The sequence below is a fragment of the Porites lutea genome, chromosome 10 (assembly GCF_958299795.1).
Source record: "Porites lutea chromosome 10, jaPorLute2.1, whole genome shotgun sequence".
In the NCBI taxonomy this organism is placed as follows: Eukaryota; Metazoa; Cnidaria; class Anthozoa; order Scleractinia; family Poritidae; genus Porites; species Porites lutea.
Genome location: NC_133210.1, coordinates 22,383,143 through 22,399,452, shown reverse-complemented (window position 1 = coordinate 22,399,452; position 16,310 = coordinate 22,383,143). Strand labels below are relative to the sequence as shown.

The following is a 16,310-nucleotide window of genomic DNA, read 5'->3' as shown; positions in this document are numbered from 1 at the left end:
CGAACAGCAATTTTGGGATATCATCGTAGACATGGAATTCCGTGTCCTTCAGACGTTTCGGGCCTGATCCATCAGTAGTTCCTTATCCTCGTAACATAAAAATCATGCAATAATCGGACGCGAGCTTCCATTTTTTGGTTTTCGTAAGCGGTGAAGTCTTTGGAATTCAATTGTTTCTCGCACATTTGGAATCTTTAGTTGATGTTCGAGAAATTTATAGATAATCCCTCTTGTATCTTCTATTTGTGCTTGCGCGCTATTGGGATCTTCGTCACCACCATTCATGTTGTCAACTTGCTCTTCTAGGAGCCCCACAAACTTTACATTTTCCCTCCTTGAGTAAGTCTCCATGTAAAGAAGTTGTTTCTAGAGCTCGCAAACATCCTGTTGTAACTTTTTGTTTTCAAGTTTTAAGTCGGATATGTCCTTCTCATTAAATTGGATGCTTTCTTTCAATTCATTGACTGTTGAGCCAAGCTGTTTGGACTTTGTTTTGAGATCTTCCACTTCCGAATCCAGCCCGCTTACATTTTCTTCAATACTTGCTAGTGTTGTGTGCATCTGGCTCAAGCGGCTTTCAATAGTATCAAGCTTTTCAAATTTTTTAAGTACAGCTTCAAGCTTCGACCCCACACCTTCCGCCATTTCTAAAGCTTCGAACACTTCGTCAGTCTCCGATGCAGTTGAGTGTGCCTTTGCTTTGTCTTTCGATTTTTTTTCATCTGGAGATGGCAAGCTTTTGACCGGTTTTTCCGTTTGACCAGCATTAAAAAACTATAAATTTCCACGACGATTCAGGGAGCTCGCCAAAGCAATACGCACACGTGTTGACGAGGACGGAGTTGTATCTCCTGTTTCCCTGCACAGAGGTCTGTTTACCGTTGGTGCTTTGGACAACCTGGATCATAATCCCAGTTCACTACACCACAAAGCTCTTTCCATGGTACTGGTATTAGTATGTTCCAATTTCCATCCCCAAACAAGCCGGGTGAATGTAGACCGCCAGTTACGGTTCCTCCCCCCGTGAAAGGAACGCATGTCCAGCTCCCTGAAACCTACGCTACTGTCCATGGCAAAGTTCTAACACTGTTGTCCCAGAGGTAAAGGTGGAGCAACAAAGGTCTGCCTGGATAAAGCCCTAGAAGCGAAAAATAAATGGGTGCAGATCTCCACGCGACTTCTGAAAAAAGACGAAATAGAGAAAGGAGACGTTATTGCATGGGCAGCTTATCACGCCTCTCAACAAACGCCGACACATGGGCTTCCAGCTTTGTGTGCAATGCTTCCTCTCTTCTACACCTGCAATGATTAAGCACGGTATAGATGTAATGAAGCAAGCGACAATTTACTTAACCCTTAACCCTGGTCAGATTCCAGTCATTACGTTTGATCAGCTACTCCTCGCCCTGGCAAAGCTGATCCAATGGCAGTTTCCAGCCACTCATGGCGAACGACAGTATGTAGCCACGCTGGGAGGGTTGCACACAGAGATGGCCCTTTGGAACGTACTTGGAGATTTACTGGAAGGCTCTGGGTGGACATCAGCTCTATCAGAAGCTGAAGTATCTTCTGCCGGGACTGCAAAGTCGATGTTGAACGCAGCACACCTCACCCGTACCAGACACGCCCACCAAGTCACACGGTTAACCTTGCATATCCTTCAACGTGAAGCTTTCTTAAGTTGTAATGGGTCTGAACACAAAGAAACAGCTGAAGCCTGGAGATAACAGATGATAGCTAAAAGTCCAACATTTATGGGAGCTTATTTTGCGATAAGAAACTCTTATTCTCATCTTTGTCCGGGCTCGCAGGGAGAAAAACGTTCCTTTGTATGTGAACGTTTTGGAAGAACTAGCACTTTTGCTCTTTGCCTTAGACCATGTCAATTACGCAAGGTGGCTACCCGTTCATATAAGAGATATGAAATCTTTTCCTCGACCAATCAAAGAAGAGTTTCAGATTAAGGGCAACTGGGTTTTTTCAAAAACGGCCAATACATTCTCTGGAATTCTGTTCGATCACGTGAAAGGCTCGGGGGGTTGTATTAGTCTTACAGAAAATCCTCTTGCCTTCAGATGCTGGATGCTGTAAGAACCAGAGCTGTCAAGACTCTGGAAACAGTTCGAGAGGGAACTCTTTTCTGATAACGATCCAGATAATCCCCAAAACGTTCTGAATCACGAGGAAGGTCTATCAACGTAAAAAACCTTTCAAAGGCAGGTCACTAGTCTCTGGAGCCCTTTCTTGGCCGATTTTTCAGAACTTGTATTCTTAGACAGTCGAGATTGCGCTGATGAATCGGCCATAGCTGCATTGTACACCCTTGAAGACACAAGCAAGAAGCAATACAGTTACTTTGTCAGAGAGGTACTGGAAGAACGAAACCGATCTATTCATAGCCAGCACTCTTCAAGAAACCGAGTCCAAAGATTAGGCCGAAGAAAGGAAAGAAGATTAAAGCTCATGAAAATAATGTGCCTCTTCTTGGTCATTTGTATATCTCAATGCAGAGCCGTGAAGGGGATTTGGAAGAATTCTTTCCCCATGAAGTTCAATCATTCCCTCCCTCAAAGTCTGAATTGATGAAAAGCGTTGAGCCACTACACGAATCTATGCCACCTGACTATTTTTGATCCTACTTAATATTCGGAAAGAACATCTATATTTTGGATCTCGTCAGAATATTAGTGTGTGACATAGTTGCCATGCCCGGAAAATTAATTCTTTTCCCCGTAAAGGACAATTTAACAAGTCAGGGAATTTCAGTATCGACCAGCGAAAATTTATGAATGAATGTCGCCAAGGATTGAGCAAAATTGGAAATGGTAAAACAAAACCTTCTGTGGTTAGTACTTCAGATGAAACTACTCACTATAGCATTTGTTTGACTACTAACAAAAACTTGCACTGGGTATCAGCGGGAGAAGTTTGGGCCAAAAATTGCATTTTTTGGGGACAATATTCTCCTTCAAAATTGGAGTTTTGTTGGGTAAATACTTCAGACAGCAGACAAAATTAAAAATCTCTTTAGCTGATAGCAAAATATCATCGTTCCTCTCTATAAAAAAGGAGATTAACTACAATTCACTTTCCAATTTTAAAGCCAGTGTTGAAACGCGCCCTCCCTAGTTACACAATTTACTCCAATTCTCTCCCCACTTCCAATTTATGGGCCTCCTCCTGAGCTTTGCGAGATTCTGCAATACACGTATTTCTAGTTTAAATATGGTTTAATTTGGTGAACAAAAATACTTTTTCTTTTTTTACGTTCCTCTTTTCAAAAAGCACAAACGTCATGAAACCATTTTCTCAATATGTTCCTCGCAAAAGCCAAATTTACAATTTTGTCACACGTGGATCATAACGACCTGCAAACTCGACGGCAAAGTATTTTGCAGACAACAATGAAGACCAGTAGCTTTAAAGAAATAGGAGCGAAAATCAAGATAAAGAATATTTTGTCGGTGCGTCTCACTTCGCAGACGATTTTAATAGGGCTTAATAGGTCGTGGGATTTGTTTGTTTTTCGGAAGTGCGTCTCAGTTCGACTTTTTACCGTCAAAACCTTGCTTTTCCCTGAAATCTACACCTTTGAACTCGTATTACACTAAGGAAAGCCCACAGTGAATTGGTTCTTTCCCCGCCGATCGATGTGACCGATGGACCACATCAAAGACTGCTCAGTTTCAGCCCAGCTTCATACATCGATCGGATTAACACTGAAATAATACAGCATGACTCCGAAATTATCATTAAAGCCATTTGTTCTCAAATGTACATTTGAATTCGTGATTAATACAGCTCCACAAGCTTCAAACAGTGCGTATGGCAAAGAAGACTGCTTCAAAGTTAACAATTTTACCGAGCCAACCATTCCGCAACAGCGTGACCTCTGGGAGCTGACTCCTCGCGCAAGAGGTGTTCGAATCTCGCCGTGGGTTTTTTCTTTTCTTTGTACAATTTCGTTTTTGATCATATTTTTTCCCTTTGGTTTGTTTCCTTGTTTCTCACTGCTGACCCTTAACAGCTTGGCGAGGATTTTGCGATAACGTGTTTCTAGTCAAATAACTGTCTTCAGCATTTTTTTCCGTTCTCTTTCATGAACTCAAGGTTGAAAATCCCTGAAAACTGAAAGTTTCAAGTTTCTTATCGTGTGAAAGGTCAAATAAACAGTATGAATCATAGCAGATAGGATGCTTGGAAACAAGGTGGGCAGGCACCTCTTCCCTGATGTCGCGTTTCTCCTGCTCTTCCTGCTATGCCTGAACGTCTTCAACTAGCTGTTGCCGGTGTGCTTTGCTTCTTCGCGAGGCCACTAGAATCCCTGTACTTGACCCTTTATGAGACAACGGTTGTGTTCTATTGGGACCAACCGATTTTGGTTGGTTCGGTTAATTGGGTTTTTTTTCGTGTTCTATTACGAAAAACCGTTTTCGATTGGTTTGGTTGATCAACTTTTTCAACCAGTTTCAAAATTTTCTTAGGTTTCAGTTGATCTTTATTTGTTTCGTTTTGCTTGTTAAGACAATCCTTTTGATCATACACATCATTATTCATATTGTATAAATTTGCAGTTAGCAATAAACAATATTCACGATAAAAAATCTGGCAAAAAACATGAAATGAAATGTAGCAAAACAAGTACCCAACCTGAACACTGAACAACTCTGTTTAGTTGAAAGGGAAATATGACGTCATCTCCATCCTTGCAGTATTCACAAATGAATCCTTTCGCAAGGCAAAGCTGTAGGAAATTGGCAATGTAATATTGTACAACGTAATACAATCGAACCGCTCTACAACGGCCGAAAGTGACCGTTGTAGAGAGGCGGCCATTCATGGGAGGTAGTGGTGTTAAAACAAATTTTGTTTTACATAGTACAACACGTATATTGTTCCTAAGTTAAAGCTTACTGTATCCCAAAATTGTAATCCAATTACATTCTAGTATGTAGAGAGAAAAAGACAAAAAACTTAAATAATGTTTTGAATCAAAAAATTAACCTGACAAAACAAGAAAGGTTCGCAACATTCGCTACAATTAGCATAGACAGTTTATGATTACTGCAGCAGTGTAAATGGAACACAGTTGAAATAAGATGCAGTGATTAAGAGCCCATGACTGTAAATATCGAGAATCGCTGGCCAGGCTAAAAAAATCGAAAATTCTGATAATTTGTCAGAAAAACCCCTTAGGGAAACTATCTTCGAAAAAAATATTTTTAACTTTCAAGAATCGATAGTTTTCGAGAAAATGAGGAAAAACGAAAATAGCGGTATTTACCTACTTAATTATGCAAAAATTAGAGTAAAAATGACCTACTTTATCGCGTCTGTACCGAGGCAAGATTCAAAGCTATAAAACAAAAATATTTTTGTTTAAAAGAATTCTATCTTTTCTTTCTATCCATGGTACGTTTTAAACCATAAACTTAATCTTGAATTTTTTATGGTTTTTTAAAAACTACCATCAATGGCACTTTTTAAAATGGCTAAAAAATGAGCGACTTCAGAGGCAAAAAACTCACCTTGGTATGTGTGATACCTAGCCAAAATGTACACTAGGACAAAGTTCAGCTCTTATATTAACAGAATATGAAATAAAAAATCTGGGTACTCCGGATTCGCCTTTACAAAATAAAAAGTTTCCTGACCACCAGTGGAAAAATATCACAAATTTGCATAAGTCAATTTTGTAGAGAAATGGTGCGGCAGCCGGTTTTGTTCAATTTAGGGCCAGTATGTAATATTCGGAAACATCACGAAGCAAGAAAACGGTTTTTGATAAAGTTTATGTTAAAATATCAGAGTAATTAACTGTTCACAAAAAATAATAATGATAAACGACCTCGAAGAAGCGTACGTTAAAGCGCCGAATTATTATGTAAACTATATCCCATGTCTCTCGTTTCTTTTCCTAACTTCCTTGTATTAGCATCCATATGTATCATCGTAAATTCGCCTCCGGTATATCTAAAATAGGTAGGTATATTTTCCTTGAAAGTTTTTTTTGGAGGAGGTTTTTTGCGAACGGGATACACTGCGTGAGAGGAAGTCATAAACTAACAGTTAGAGTAACAATGTCACGCAACGACGTCTCGAGCAGCTCCGCCTTCTTTTACTGATTTTTTTCTCCTTATGAAATTTTATGGAAACTTTGTTTTGAACAGACAATGCGTTGTTCGCAACATCATTGGTTCCTCAGTAGTTTATTTTCTCTTCAGAAAGAAGGGATACTAACTTTGCATGCCTGTCCGTCACGCACTAAAAGTTAGCATTTTCTTGTCAGAGATGTTGAAATCTGATTTCTTTTACTACGTATTACAAACAACAAACCGTCCCTTGGTTAATTTCTTTACTTTTTCACAAATAGAGGTATAATTAGGCAGCTACCAAAGGCCCTAGGAAACAGCTAAGTGATCGTAGTTCATACGGTCCAGCGGTTTCTCTCCTCCGAAACGAATCCGAAACATCTTTCCCGCAAAAGCTGCCTCTTTTAGGTCATCGCGGAGTTGTACCACCTGCCAAGGGGCGTTTTCCTTCAAATAAAAAATGATATTTGTTGATTTCAAAATATAATGTAGCAGCGCCTTAGTGTGTAAATCTATGCGCGAAACCCATGAACCAAAACAAGTTCCAACCGACGCCGCGCCGCCGAAGAACTGGAAAAGGAGACTACAGTAGAACCTCCCGAAAGCGACCACCCAAAATGCGCAGACTTAGTGGTCGCTAACGGGAGGTGGTCTCTTACGAGAATCGAACCACAGGAGGTTTCTCTGAGAAGAAAACTGGACACATCTACTTTAAGGAAGATAATTTATTGCATGCAATTTCCAAGTTACGATATGTGCAGTTCTATGTTGTTGTTGTTCCTACCACAAGAGATCAGAAAACTCGTCAGGTGGTCGCTTACAAGAGGTTAAAAACAATGCAAAATCATTTAACAGTCAGCCCCAATTAGTGGTCGCGGGCGCTTACAGGAGAGATTCCAACTGTAAGACTTAACTGGGTGGGTTTTGGTGTTTTGGATAGGTGGTCGCACATGGAGGTTCAACTGTACTCCAACAGAGTAAATCACCTTTTTATGACGATGCGACTAGGATTTGTCCATGGAAGATAAGACTCCTTGTTCACTGCTTTTGAGCTACTCCAACCAACTCCCACCCATTTCGAGTGCTTGCAAAACGTAGCATCATCTTGAAATGAGAAGTATCAGAAAGGTCATCCTTGACGCCGCTGGCCTATTGCAGTATGCGGCAACGAAATTATATCGACGTAAGTACCATTTACTAACCGGACAGTAAGGCGACGCAGAGTAAAAGCGTAACTTGACTACGTTTTTCAGTTTACAGCAGACCCGAGTTTTGTTTAAAGAAATACCTGCCTTTTGCTCAGGAGTATTAACGTCAGTACCCGCAATGTCCCAGCTCGTGCCTTCACACCGGAACGTCCGATCGAATCACTCTTTAGTTGATAGCTACCCTTCTATTCCTCTTCCCGACTTATCTAGGAAGATCGAAGGACCTCTGCTCGCAGGGTAGTTGATAGCGACCAAGGGGCTAAATAACATAGCGAGGTAAGTAAGTGGCATCGGCGGTTTTATTTACGCCTAATCGTTTTCCAAAGCAAAGAAGGAAAGAACTTCAGACAAAGGGAAAGAGGAGTTACGCGATAAAACTGCTCTTAAATTGATGTTTAGCTATGGCATATGCGAGGGGGGTAGGGGCTATTTAATTGCTGAATAACATGTGCTGTTACCCAAAAAATTACGAAAAAACATTTTTTCCTTGGTTTGGAATTTTGACCATGAAAATTTTAGCTCTAGCCATTTGTGATACCAGGCAAAAAAAATCCATTATTTAGATATTTCCCTCTTAGCAGCAGGCCCTCTAATTACAGTGTCCTTACGTTTGGACGGTATCTAATATTATATATCCGCAGGAACGAAACATGACAACAGCTGGTTACAGATTGTCAATGTGTGAAGCGGGGGTTCTGGGCTCCCTGTGACAGTTCTTGTCAAGAAGACCCCAAATAAGTATATTTGCTGTTTTAGGCTAATTATTAGTCATTACTTACTGCCTTTACCCAGTCAAAAAAAGTTCATTGTAGAGTTACATGTGGGGTATGAAGAAGATATCATTTTATCAGGGAACACTAGCCGAAAATATCTTTTTGGGTGATGCATTCAAAGAAACTTGAAAAAGATGGCCCAATTTTTCCAATTTTCAGTCCATGTCCATCCTGGCCATCAGTAGCAACAGAAGCGACAGGAAACAGTTTCAGTGCCTAAATATAGTGTTACATAACAAAACTGGACCATAATTTTTGGAACTAAATTTATGCGAAATGAAGACCATATTAGCTTTTTAAAATGAACTAGCAATTGGCTTGGCATAGCCCCTTTAACTCTTTTTTGACGGCCAATTTTAGTAGAAAACCCCGCCTTTTGACCAAATCCTCCTTTTTGGACCGGCTTTCAACCAGTTAGTAGCCTGCATAACAGGCGTTATTTTTTTTCGCGTTTTTGCAGGAGAGCGAAGGCAAGCGCGAAGTGAGTGAGAAGCGCCAGACAAGCGCGACGGGGAAGACGTAGAAAAAACAACGGCCGTCCACGTACCATTGTTTTTTTTTGCATTCCGCCCCAGACATACCCCTTAATGGCTCTCCTCACTCGCTTCGCGCTTGCATTCGCTCCGGCTTCGGGCTTAATTGCCTTCGCTGGCCTGAAAATCGCACGCCTGTTATGCAGGCTAGCCAGTTAGCTTGATATGGGAATGGCTGAAAAAGAGATTTGCAACACAAGACTGCTCAATTGGACGTTCACTAATTTAGAAGCTTTTATGGAGCATTCACAGAAGCCAAAATTTGGACATCTCTTTCGAACCTATATCGATCTTTCTCTCCCGCTCTCTTTTTTCCCTTTGCCTTTCTTCTTCTGTTGCTCCGGCACTTGATCGTCTTCCCACTGTCTTTGTTTTGCAAGAAAGTTTAGCTGGCCAACTTTTCAGGAAAGGGACATTTAATTAATATGTAGAGAATAGAAGGTGAATAGAAAAATTGGAAGTCGATTTTTTTTATCCCAAATGTTGCCTGGGTTCGTGATGGATATTCATGGTTAAAAAAAAAAAAACACCAGAACGACTCCAGTGTCGGCAGTACTCCCTCCATCTAATTTACTTTTTCTATTAGAGGACAATTGCAAGGATCCGTGAGGGTCCGTTCAATGAAGGTTTCAACTAATCAATGGCACAATTACGGGTCGGTCCACTTGGCGATCTTTGACCATCTTTGGGTGTTCGAAAACGTTTCTGGGCTTAATAGTGTTGAACGCACGAACAGTCAAGAGGCAGAAAGAGCAGGTGGAAGAATTTTAGAAAAGAGAGAAAAGGGGGAATGATTACTTTAATCTCGTCTTTACTTACGTTATTTTTAATATGCGAGACGTGGCAATTTCACCAAAATATAACTTTGAAAAACTAATGAGAAAATTAACTATTTCGGATTTTTGTTGATTAACAACTTACAGAGTCTGATGTATAGTGTTATTAATGGCAAATCCCTCAAAATGCCTTGACGAATGAACTATCGGTACCATAAAAGCATGTGCCCACTCCAAGAAAGATGTATGACGGTGAAATTCATTCAGGTGAATAAAGTAAAGTTGAGTTATCAGACATGAATAATATTTCTTTACACACTTCATAAGCTCACAATTTTTTTTATGGTACCGGTAAAAATAAAGTCTGACTGTGCTGAGTTTGACAACGGTCACGCAATTGCAGAATACAGTACTCCAACACCCAACAACAATGACAACAACTGCTGAGCAACCTTAATTTTATAATGTACAATTAAGAAGAGCTAACATACAAATTACAAAACATCTAACATTAGCTATTCTCTTGGTTATGCTATTTCAAACCTCAAATATTGCGTGATGTAACAGTATTGAAACCCGTCCTTGTGTACGATAGGAATATGCAGATGCATTTATATGCAAATTTACCACATTGTGTCACCAACCTTCACAGCAATTTGTTATCAGGGATATCAATTTTTCAGATCCTTTACTTAATTTTAGCTTCATTTTAAGGCGCTTTCATTCTTTCTCCTACGTTTCGAATATACCACGTACCGAAACTACAAAGAAAAATCAGGCGGCATCATTTCTCTATAAATTTGACTTATGCAAATTTGTGACATTTTTCCACTGGTGGTCACGAAACTTTTTATTTTGTAAAGGCGAATCCGGAGTACCCAGATTTTTTATTTCATATTCTGTTAATGAGGCCCCATTAGGGGGGGTCTTAATATCCCGTATCCCTGTAATTTTTTGACCAAATATCCCGTATCCCATAAATTCCGGTCACAAATATCCCGGAAATTAAAGTATCGGCCATTTTTCATGTTACTTGCTACGATATATTTTATAATATTCGTTCACTGGCATTAAAACCTAAACTGGAAAAGTATGGTTTTCAAGGAGCTTATTGTGACAGTTGTTTAAACTACTGTCATTCAAAATATGGTAGATATCAAGTGGAAAGTTAACACATGCTGCCACTTTTGTATACCAGTGAATATAATTAGCTTACCTGATGCCCTTAATTTCTACATATCGCCTGATACCATAGCATTTTCTCATTTTGTTCCTTTATTAGTTAGTTGCCGTCCTGAGCATTTGGTTAATTCATATGTGTTCTGTGCAGTCCAGTGGCACAAATGGTACAACTTGTGTCAAACAGCAGTTTATCTTTGGTATTAATCAACCATAGAGACATCAGTGTCATTAGTAAGTGTGGATATTTGACTGTCAATCGTAGAACAGGTATAATGATTGATCTCGGGGTCGCGGTGTTCGTCCAGACCGTGTGGTTCGCACTGTTGTCTCTGAGGGTCGCACTTGAACGACTTCATTAGATGCTTCTGCCTCTTCTGACACATCTTCTCCAATCTCAGCTGACTCTCGTGCTGTTGTCCAAACAATCAATGACACAACTAGAATATTCATCTTCATCCAGTGCCACGACATCATCCTCAATTGGAACATTCTCAGCTTTACGCAATATGCCACTGATTTCAATTTGGCACTGGAGTTGCACATCAACAAAATTGAAGGGGAGGAGTTGATCTTGAGCATAGATGGAGACTGTCAGTTTTCTCTCAGATGCTTTTACGTTGTTCTTACATTTGCCCAAAAAGACTGGTTTGTCGCAGTTGATTTTATAAATACACGCCGTAACGTCATGAATGACTTTGACCTGCGCCATTACAGAGGTCTCGCTTCGATCAGGTGGCGCTACCTCGATCGAGTGCTGGCGCGCTATTTTTAGTACTTCATGTTACCCCCACATAGTGCCCATGATGAACCGATGACTGGTCAAACGGTTTGTTTTACACTTATATATTTTTCATTTATATCTAATCATCAACAAAAATACAGAAAAGGGCATGTATTGAGTAATCCAAGAACGTTTCTCATCAAAAATCTGATATGTTACAACTTTTTGCGAATATCCCGTATCCCTGAAACTACTTCTCAATATCCTGTATCCCAATAACTTTTTCCTCAAATATCTCGTATCCCGGTAATTTTTTCCGCGAATATCCCGTATCCCGAAAACCCCTAATGGGGCCTCGTTAATATAGGAGCTGAACTTTGTCCTAGTATACATTTTGGCTAGGTATCACACATACCAAGGTGAGGTTTTTGCCTCTGGAGTCGCTCATTTTTTAGCCATTTTAAAAAGTGCGCTTGGTGGTAGTTTTTGAAAAACCATAAAAAATTCAAAATTAAGTTTATGGTTTAAAACGTACCATGGATAGAAAGAAAAGATAGAATTCTTTTAAACAAAAATATTTCTGTTTTATAGCTTTGAATCTTGTCTCGGTACAGACGCGATAAAGTAGGTCATTTTTACTCTAATTTTTTGCATAATTAAGTAGGTAAAAACCGCTATTTTCGTTTTTCCTCATTTTCTCGAAAACTATCGATTCTTGAAAGCTGAAAATATTTTTTTCGAAGATAGTTCCCCAAAGGGGTTTTTCTGACAAATTATCAGAATTTTCGATTTTTTTAGCCTGGCCAGCGATTCTCGATATTTACAGTCATGGGCTCTTAATTATCAACTAGCTATACGGGTCAAAATTCAAGTTCATCAGTCGCCGAAAAAACTGACTGTTGTCCAGAGGCTATTTTGGCAGTTGGGGATACGCTTTAGAAGCCGTTGTCGTTGTAGAGAGGCTTAGACAAGAGTAAATTTATGGACTGTCCGCTGGAACAAAACAAAGTGGCCGTTATAGAAAGGTAACCGTCGTGGGGTTATAGAGGAGGCCGTTAGTAGAGGTTCGACTGTAATTATACAAAAAGAAGATGTAGGTTGTAGGGTAAACAGTCAGGAGAAGTATGTCGCTCATAAAAATTATTCAGCCATGCAGAATAATCATACCTGGCAATGAGTGATGTGATTCAACGACTCCAGTGCTAAACTACGCAGAAACAAGAGAAGTTGTCCATTACGAGCCTAAAAGAGACAAAACATAATGGTAGAAGCAAAACGTACCGGACCAACCGAATAAGTGAAAGATGAATTGTGTACTTCCTTGGTTCAAAACTGACCAGGACAACTATAATAACGCATATATTGTATATCTTGGGGTGTTTCTTAGGGTTTCAAACCTACTATATTTAAGGGTAAATGTAGAAAACACACAAGAACTCATGACTAAGGAAAGACCATTTCTATGTGGTCATTCGAGCACTGCTAATCCGGGCCCGGCAATCGGACCAGTGACCTACTGCTCAGGTGCAAGCACTCTAGCAACTGAGCTAGCCTTGCCGCGGTTACAATAATGCTATTTTAGAATAAATTACCTGCAAAAGATCGTGAATGGAATAGAGGTGAGAGTCTGAGCAAATATGATCTGGCAGTTTTCTGAATGTTTCAGCCAATCTATGATGCAGGCAAAAAGGAGACAATTAATAAGCTGCAATGCAAGCAAGCTAGTAGTATAGAGCGCTTCTTTCTATCTGCGGTGAGAAAATGTCTAAAGACTTTTTAAAGTTGTGTAACTTATATCAAGTTTACCTGATTCTTAGTCAGATCAAATTGTCTTAAATCTTACAAACGTGCATAAACTACATAGCCGCATAAACTACGCTCGACTTCTTTAAATTAGATATAAAAAACAAACATCAAACACAATAATTACTGAGGCTTACCATTCGAGATGAAGCTCCTGAAAGGTATCAAGTAAGGCCAGTATCGCTTCAGACTTTTCAACCTTTACGCATCAAGCAAGGTGAAAAACAAAAACGTTGCCATCCGAAATCGGATTCCCGACTTTGACAAGTGATGTATTAATTTCTCAACCAAAAACCAACTAGCCATGAATAACAGAAGGCTCCTGATAGCAGCTGAATTTCATTTTGTGAATCCAGTGGAAAAAGACAGTTAAAAACATCACAAGTTGACACAAAACTCTCTCAGCTTCAGCTGTCAAGGTAAACAAGATTCAAGATGCTGTATAAATTTTCCGCATGAGCTCACCTGTCAAATTTTGACCAGTCAGAGCATAAAAAAGGGACGTAGAGCATGACCAACGCGTGACCATGGTGAGCAAAGTCAAAAGCAACTGTCTTGCCTGTAATAGCTGGCTGAATTTTCGGATCCGAGGTCAGTTTTAAATCAAAATTTTAATTGTGCGGCCCAAAAACAAAACATATTTCATATGAGCCTGCGATCATTTGAAAACTAGTAACTTGCCAGCGGATAACTTCAAAAAAATACTTGACCTCGATGGGTCAACACCTGAGCCCGCGATACGGTCAAGTGATACTGGTCAGCGGATACACTGTTTTGACAGCTGTCAATTGATCAAAACATTGATGTCCAATGGATGTGTGCAATATCAGTTTTCCTGTGCTCTCAAACTAGCTAGAAAGTATGAGATTGAACATTGATCGCGATCTAGTAAGACAGCTGGTCAGCGGACAGCTTCCAAATAAATCAAGTCACCTTGATGAGTTGACACATGAGCCCTCGATACGGCAATGTGATACTGGGCAGTGGCTATCCCGTTTTGACAGCTGTCAATTGACCATATTGTGAATGGCCAATGTAATAGATGTGGATTTGCCAAGACACGCCTGAGACACCCCTCCCTTCCTTTTGATAGTCTCCCCTACCCTACCCGTACAATCTGTAGACGCGTACGTACGCTCGGTCAGTCACGTGACAACCAAGAGAAAAGAGGTTGACCATCTTCTATGAGTATGGGGCTCTCTCTCACGCGCGCTTCGCGCGCGAGGGAGCCCCGCTAAAAACCTAAGTCTTAAGCTCCAAACCACAGTTACCCGTATTTGGTAGTAGGAAAATTTGTCAGGACCTACAAGAATGTGAGACGAAACCACAGCTAGGTTCGTTATTTTACACATGTTTTATATTTCTCTCAATCATTATTCTAAAATTAATAATAAAAGTAATAATAATAAGGGACAGAGTGTGACTCACCTTGTAAGTGAGGGTAAAAAGTTGGCAAGAGGGAATATATTAAAAAAACGGCATGATAATGTGGTAAAGATTGTACATTGGAAATTATCTGAGATATACCAGCTTGAAAGGAAGGAAACTGGTATGAACATATGCCAGAGGAGGTGTGGAGCATGATGAAGTAAAAGTTATTGAAGTCAAGAAGGCCTGACAACAGGGAGGGTTTATAATTATTAGCCTGCGAAGCTGGCGGGATTAGCGGGCGAATGCTGTAGTTTTTTGGGGTGGAGCCGCTTGAAAATTGGGAGCAAGTCAAACTGAAATCCCGCCTACCCTAATTCTTGGGTACTTTGAATAGTCCGCAACAAGGAGTACGGGAGTTTCTGAGTGGCTGAGAGGCGATAACACGTCAGTCAAATGCTAATGCAAATCTCTAGTCTCTCCCAAGGGAAAGTTAGTGCGTTCACGTGGAAATGAGCTAAAAGCAAGCACCACTCCACCATAACAGGCAGCACTCCACCATAAGATCAGAGGTTGAACAAACTCCTCGAAAGATTTTTTTGGAGGAAAATAGATCTCAAAATTTAAGACACGTCTTCTGCTATCCTTAACTCGGAAAGGGCTAAAACTAATCTCGTTTTACGACAGGAAATTGGCTCTACAACAAAAGCCCATCAGACAATATTACCTTTTGTCACGCAGTGCAAACTCCCTGATCCATCAGAGCACAACATCAAAAGAGCGCTTGATCATTAAAAGCTGGTACCTTAGAAAAACGGATGGACTATACTGTGGAGGATTCTTCGTTTTGACTGAGCAAATGTTCTTTTTGCCGATTGAGAGGTCATGAGGCTGATGTGTTTCCTGCGCATTGATTTCCGGTGGTTTTTGACAGAATTTTGATCTCATAAGCAGGTTAGGGAATTCTTTGACCTCTTTTGATGCGTTAAACTTTTTATTGCGGCTAAATGACCGTTTAATAAAGGTTTTAGATTCTCAAGTTTGTACTAACTGAAGAATACCCTGCCTGGATCCTTCAACAAAAAATAATAAGTAAGTGGGGTGATGGGAACAACCAAAGGTTTGAAGTTAGGATATAGTCCGTCGGCACTCAACTTTCACAAATGTGTTAGCGTGCGAATTTAAGGTTAAATTTCACCCGCATTTTGTGCAACGAGTTGTATGGTCACGATTTACTTCAAACTCCCTGATATAAAACTAGAGAGTTTTGAGGCTTACTTGCTGAAGTTTAGAAAAATCTGTCGAAGGGTTTCGAAGGTATTTACATTTTTTTGTAAAAATGCAGTTTCAAATGCCGATATCTCGAATGTTTCATATTAACAACAAAATAAATAACATTTTCTTAAAGTTCCATCATTATTATTTTACTTAAGATGCCGAAAAATTTGATTAAAAATTATTTCATAACCAAGCAAAAATTTCTTTTATGAAATAAATATGCCAGTGACTGATTCGGCGGTCTGATGCGTGAGTCAGGATTACGATACTGTCATCCTTCGTGACACTGAGGACGATTAACAGCAATTGCTAATTTTCATATGTAGTAAATTTCACATTAAGAACGTCTGCTCCGTGCTTAAAGGGGCTATGTCAGCTGGAGAGCATGCGCTCTGAGGTTATGCAAATTACTTTCAACTGTCAAAATTCTATTGTTTTTAGCGCGTGACTTTCTCCATGTTCTCTGTCACGTCCAAGGCTCCGAATTTAGAGAGGTTAACAAGGGAAATGGGTTTAGATAAGGGATATTTCGATAGAATTTACGGAACGTTCCTTCTCTGGTTATGCTAGATCAAG

General features: G+C 40.0%; 1 protein-coding gene and 1 pseudogene across 1 annotated transcript in view; one reads left to right on the top strand and one right to left on the bottom strand.

Moving 5' to 3' along the window:
- The window catches only part of LOC140951303 (run domain Beclin-1-interacting and cysteine-rich domain-containing protein-like), a 114,762-nt gene that overhangs the window by 30,082 nt on the left and 68,370 nt on the right, over window positions 1-16,310 (bottom strand). The window contains exons 14-16 of the mRNA XM_073400555.1: window positions 12,878-12,956; window positions 12,453-12,527; window positions 4,651-4,744 (exon numbers count right to left, since the gene is read on the bottom strand). Of these exons, the coding sequence (XP_073256656.1) occupies window positions 4,651-4,744; window positions 12,453-12,527; window positions 12,878-12,956 (248 nt within the window). The remainder of the gene's footprint in view (window positions 1-4,650; window positions 4,745-12,452; window positions 12,528-12,877; window positions 12,957-16,310) is intronic.
- Window positions 1,305-2,202, top strand: LOC140950794 (uncharacterized; annotated as a pseudogene).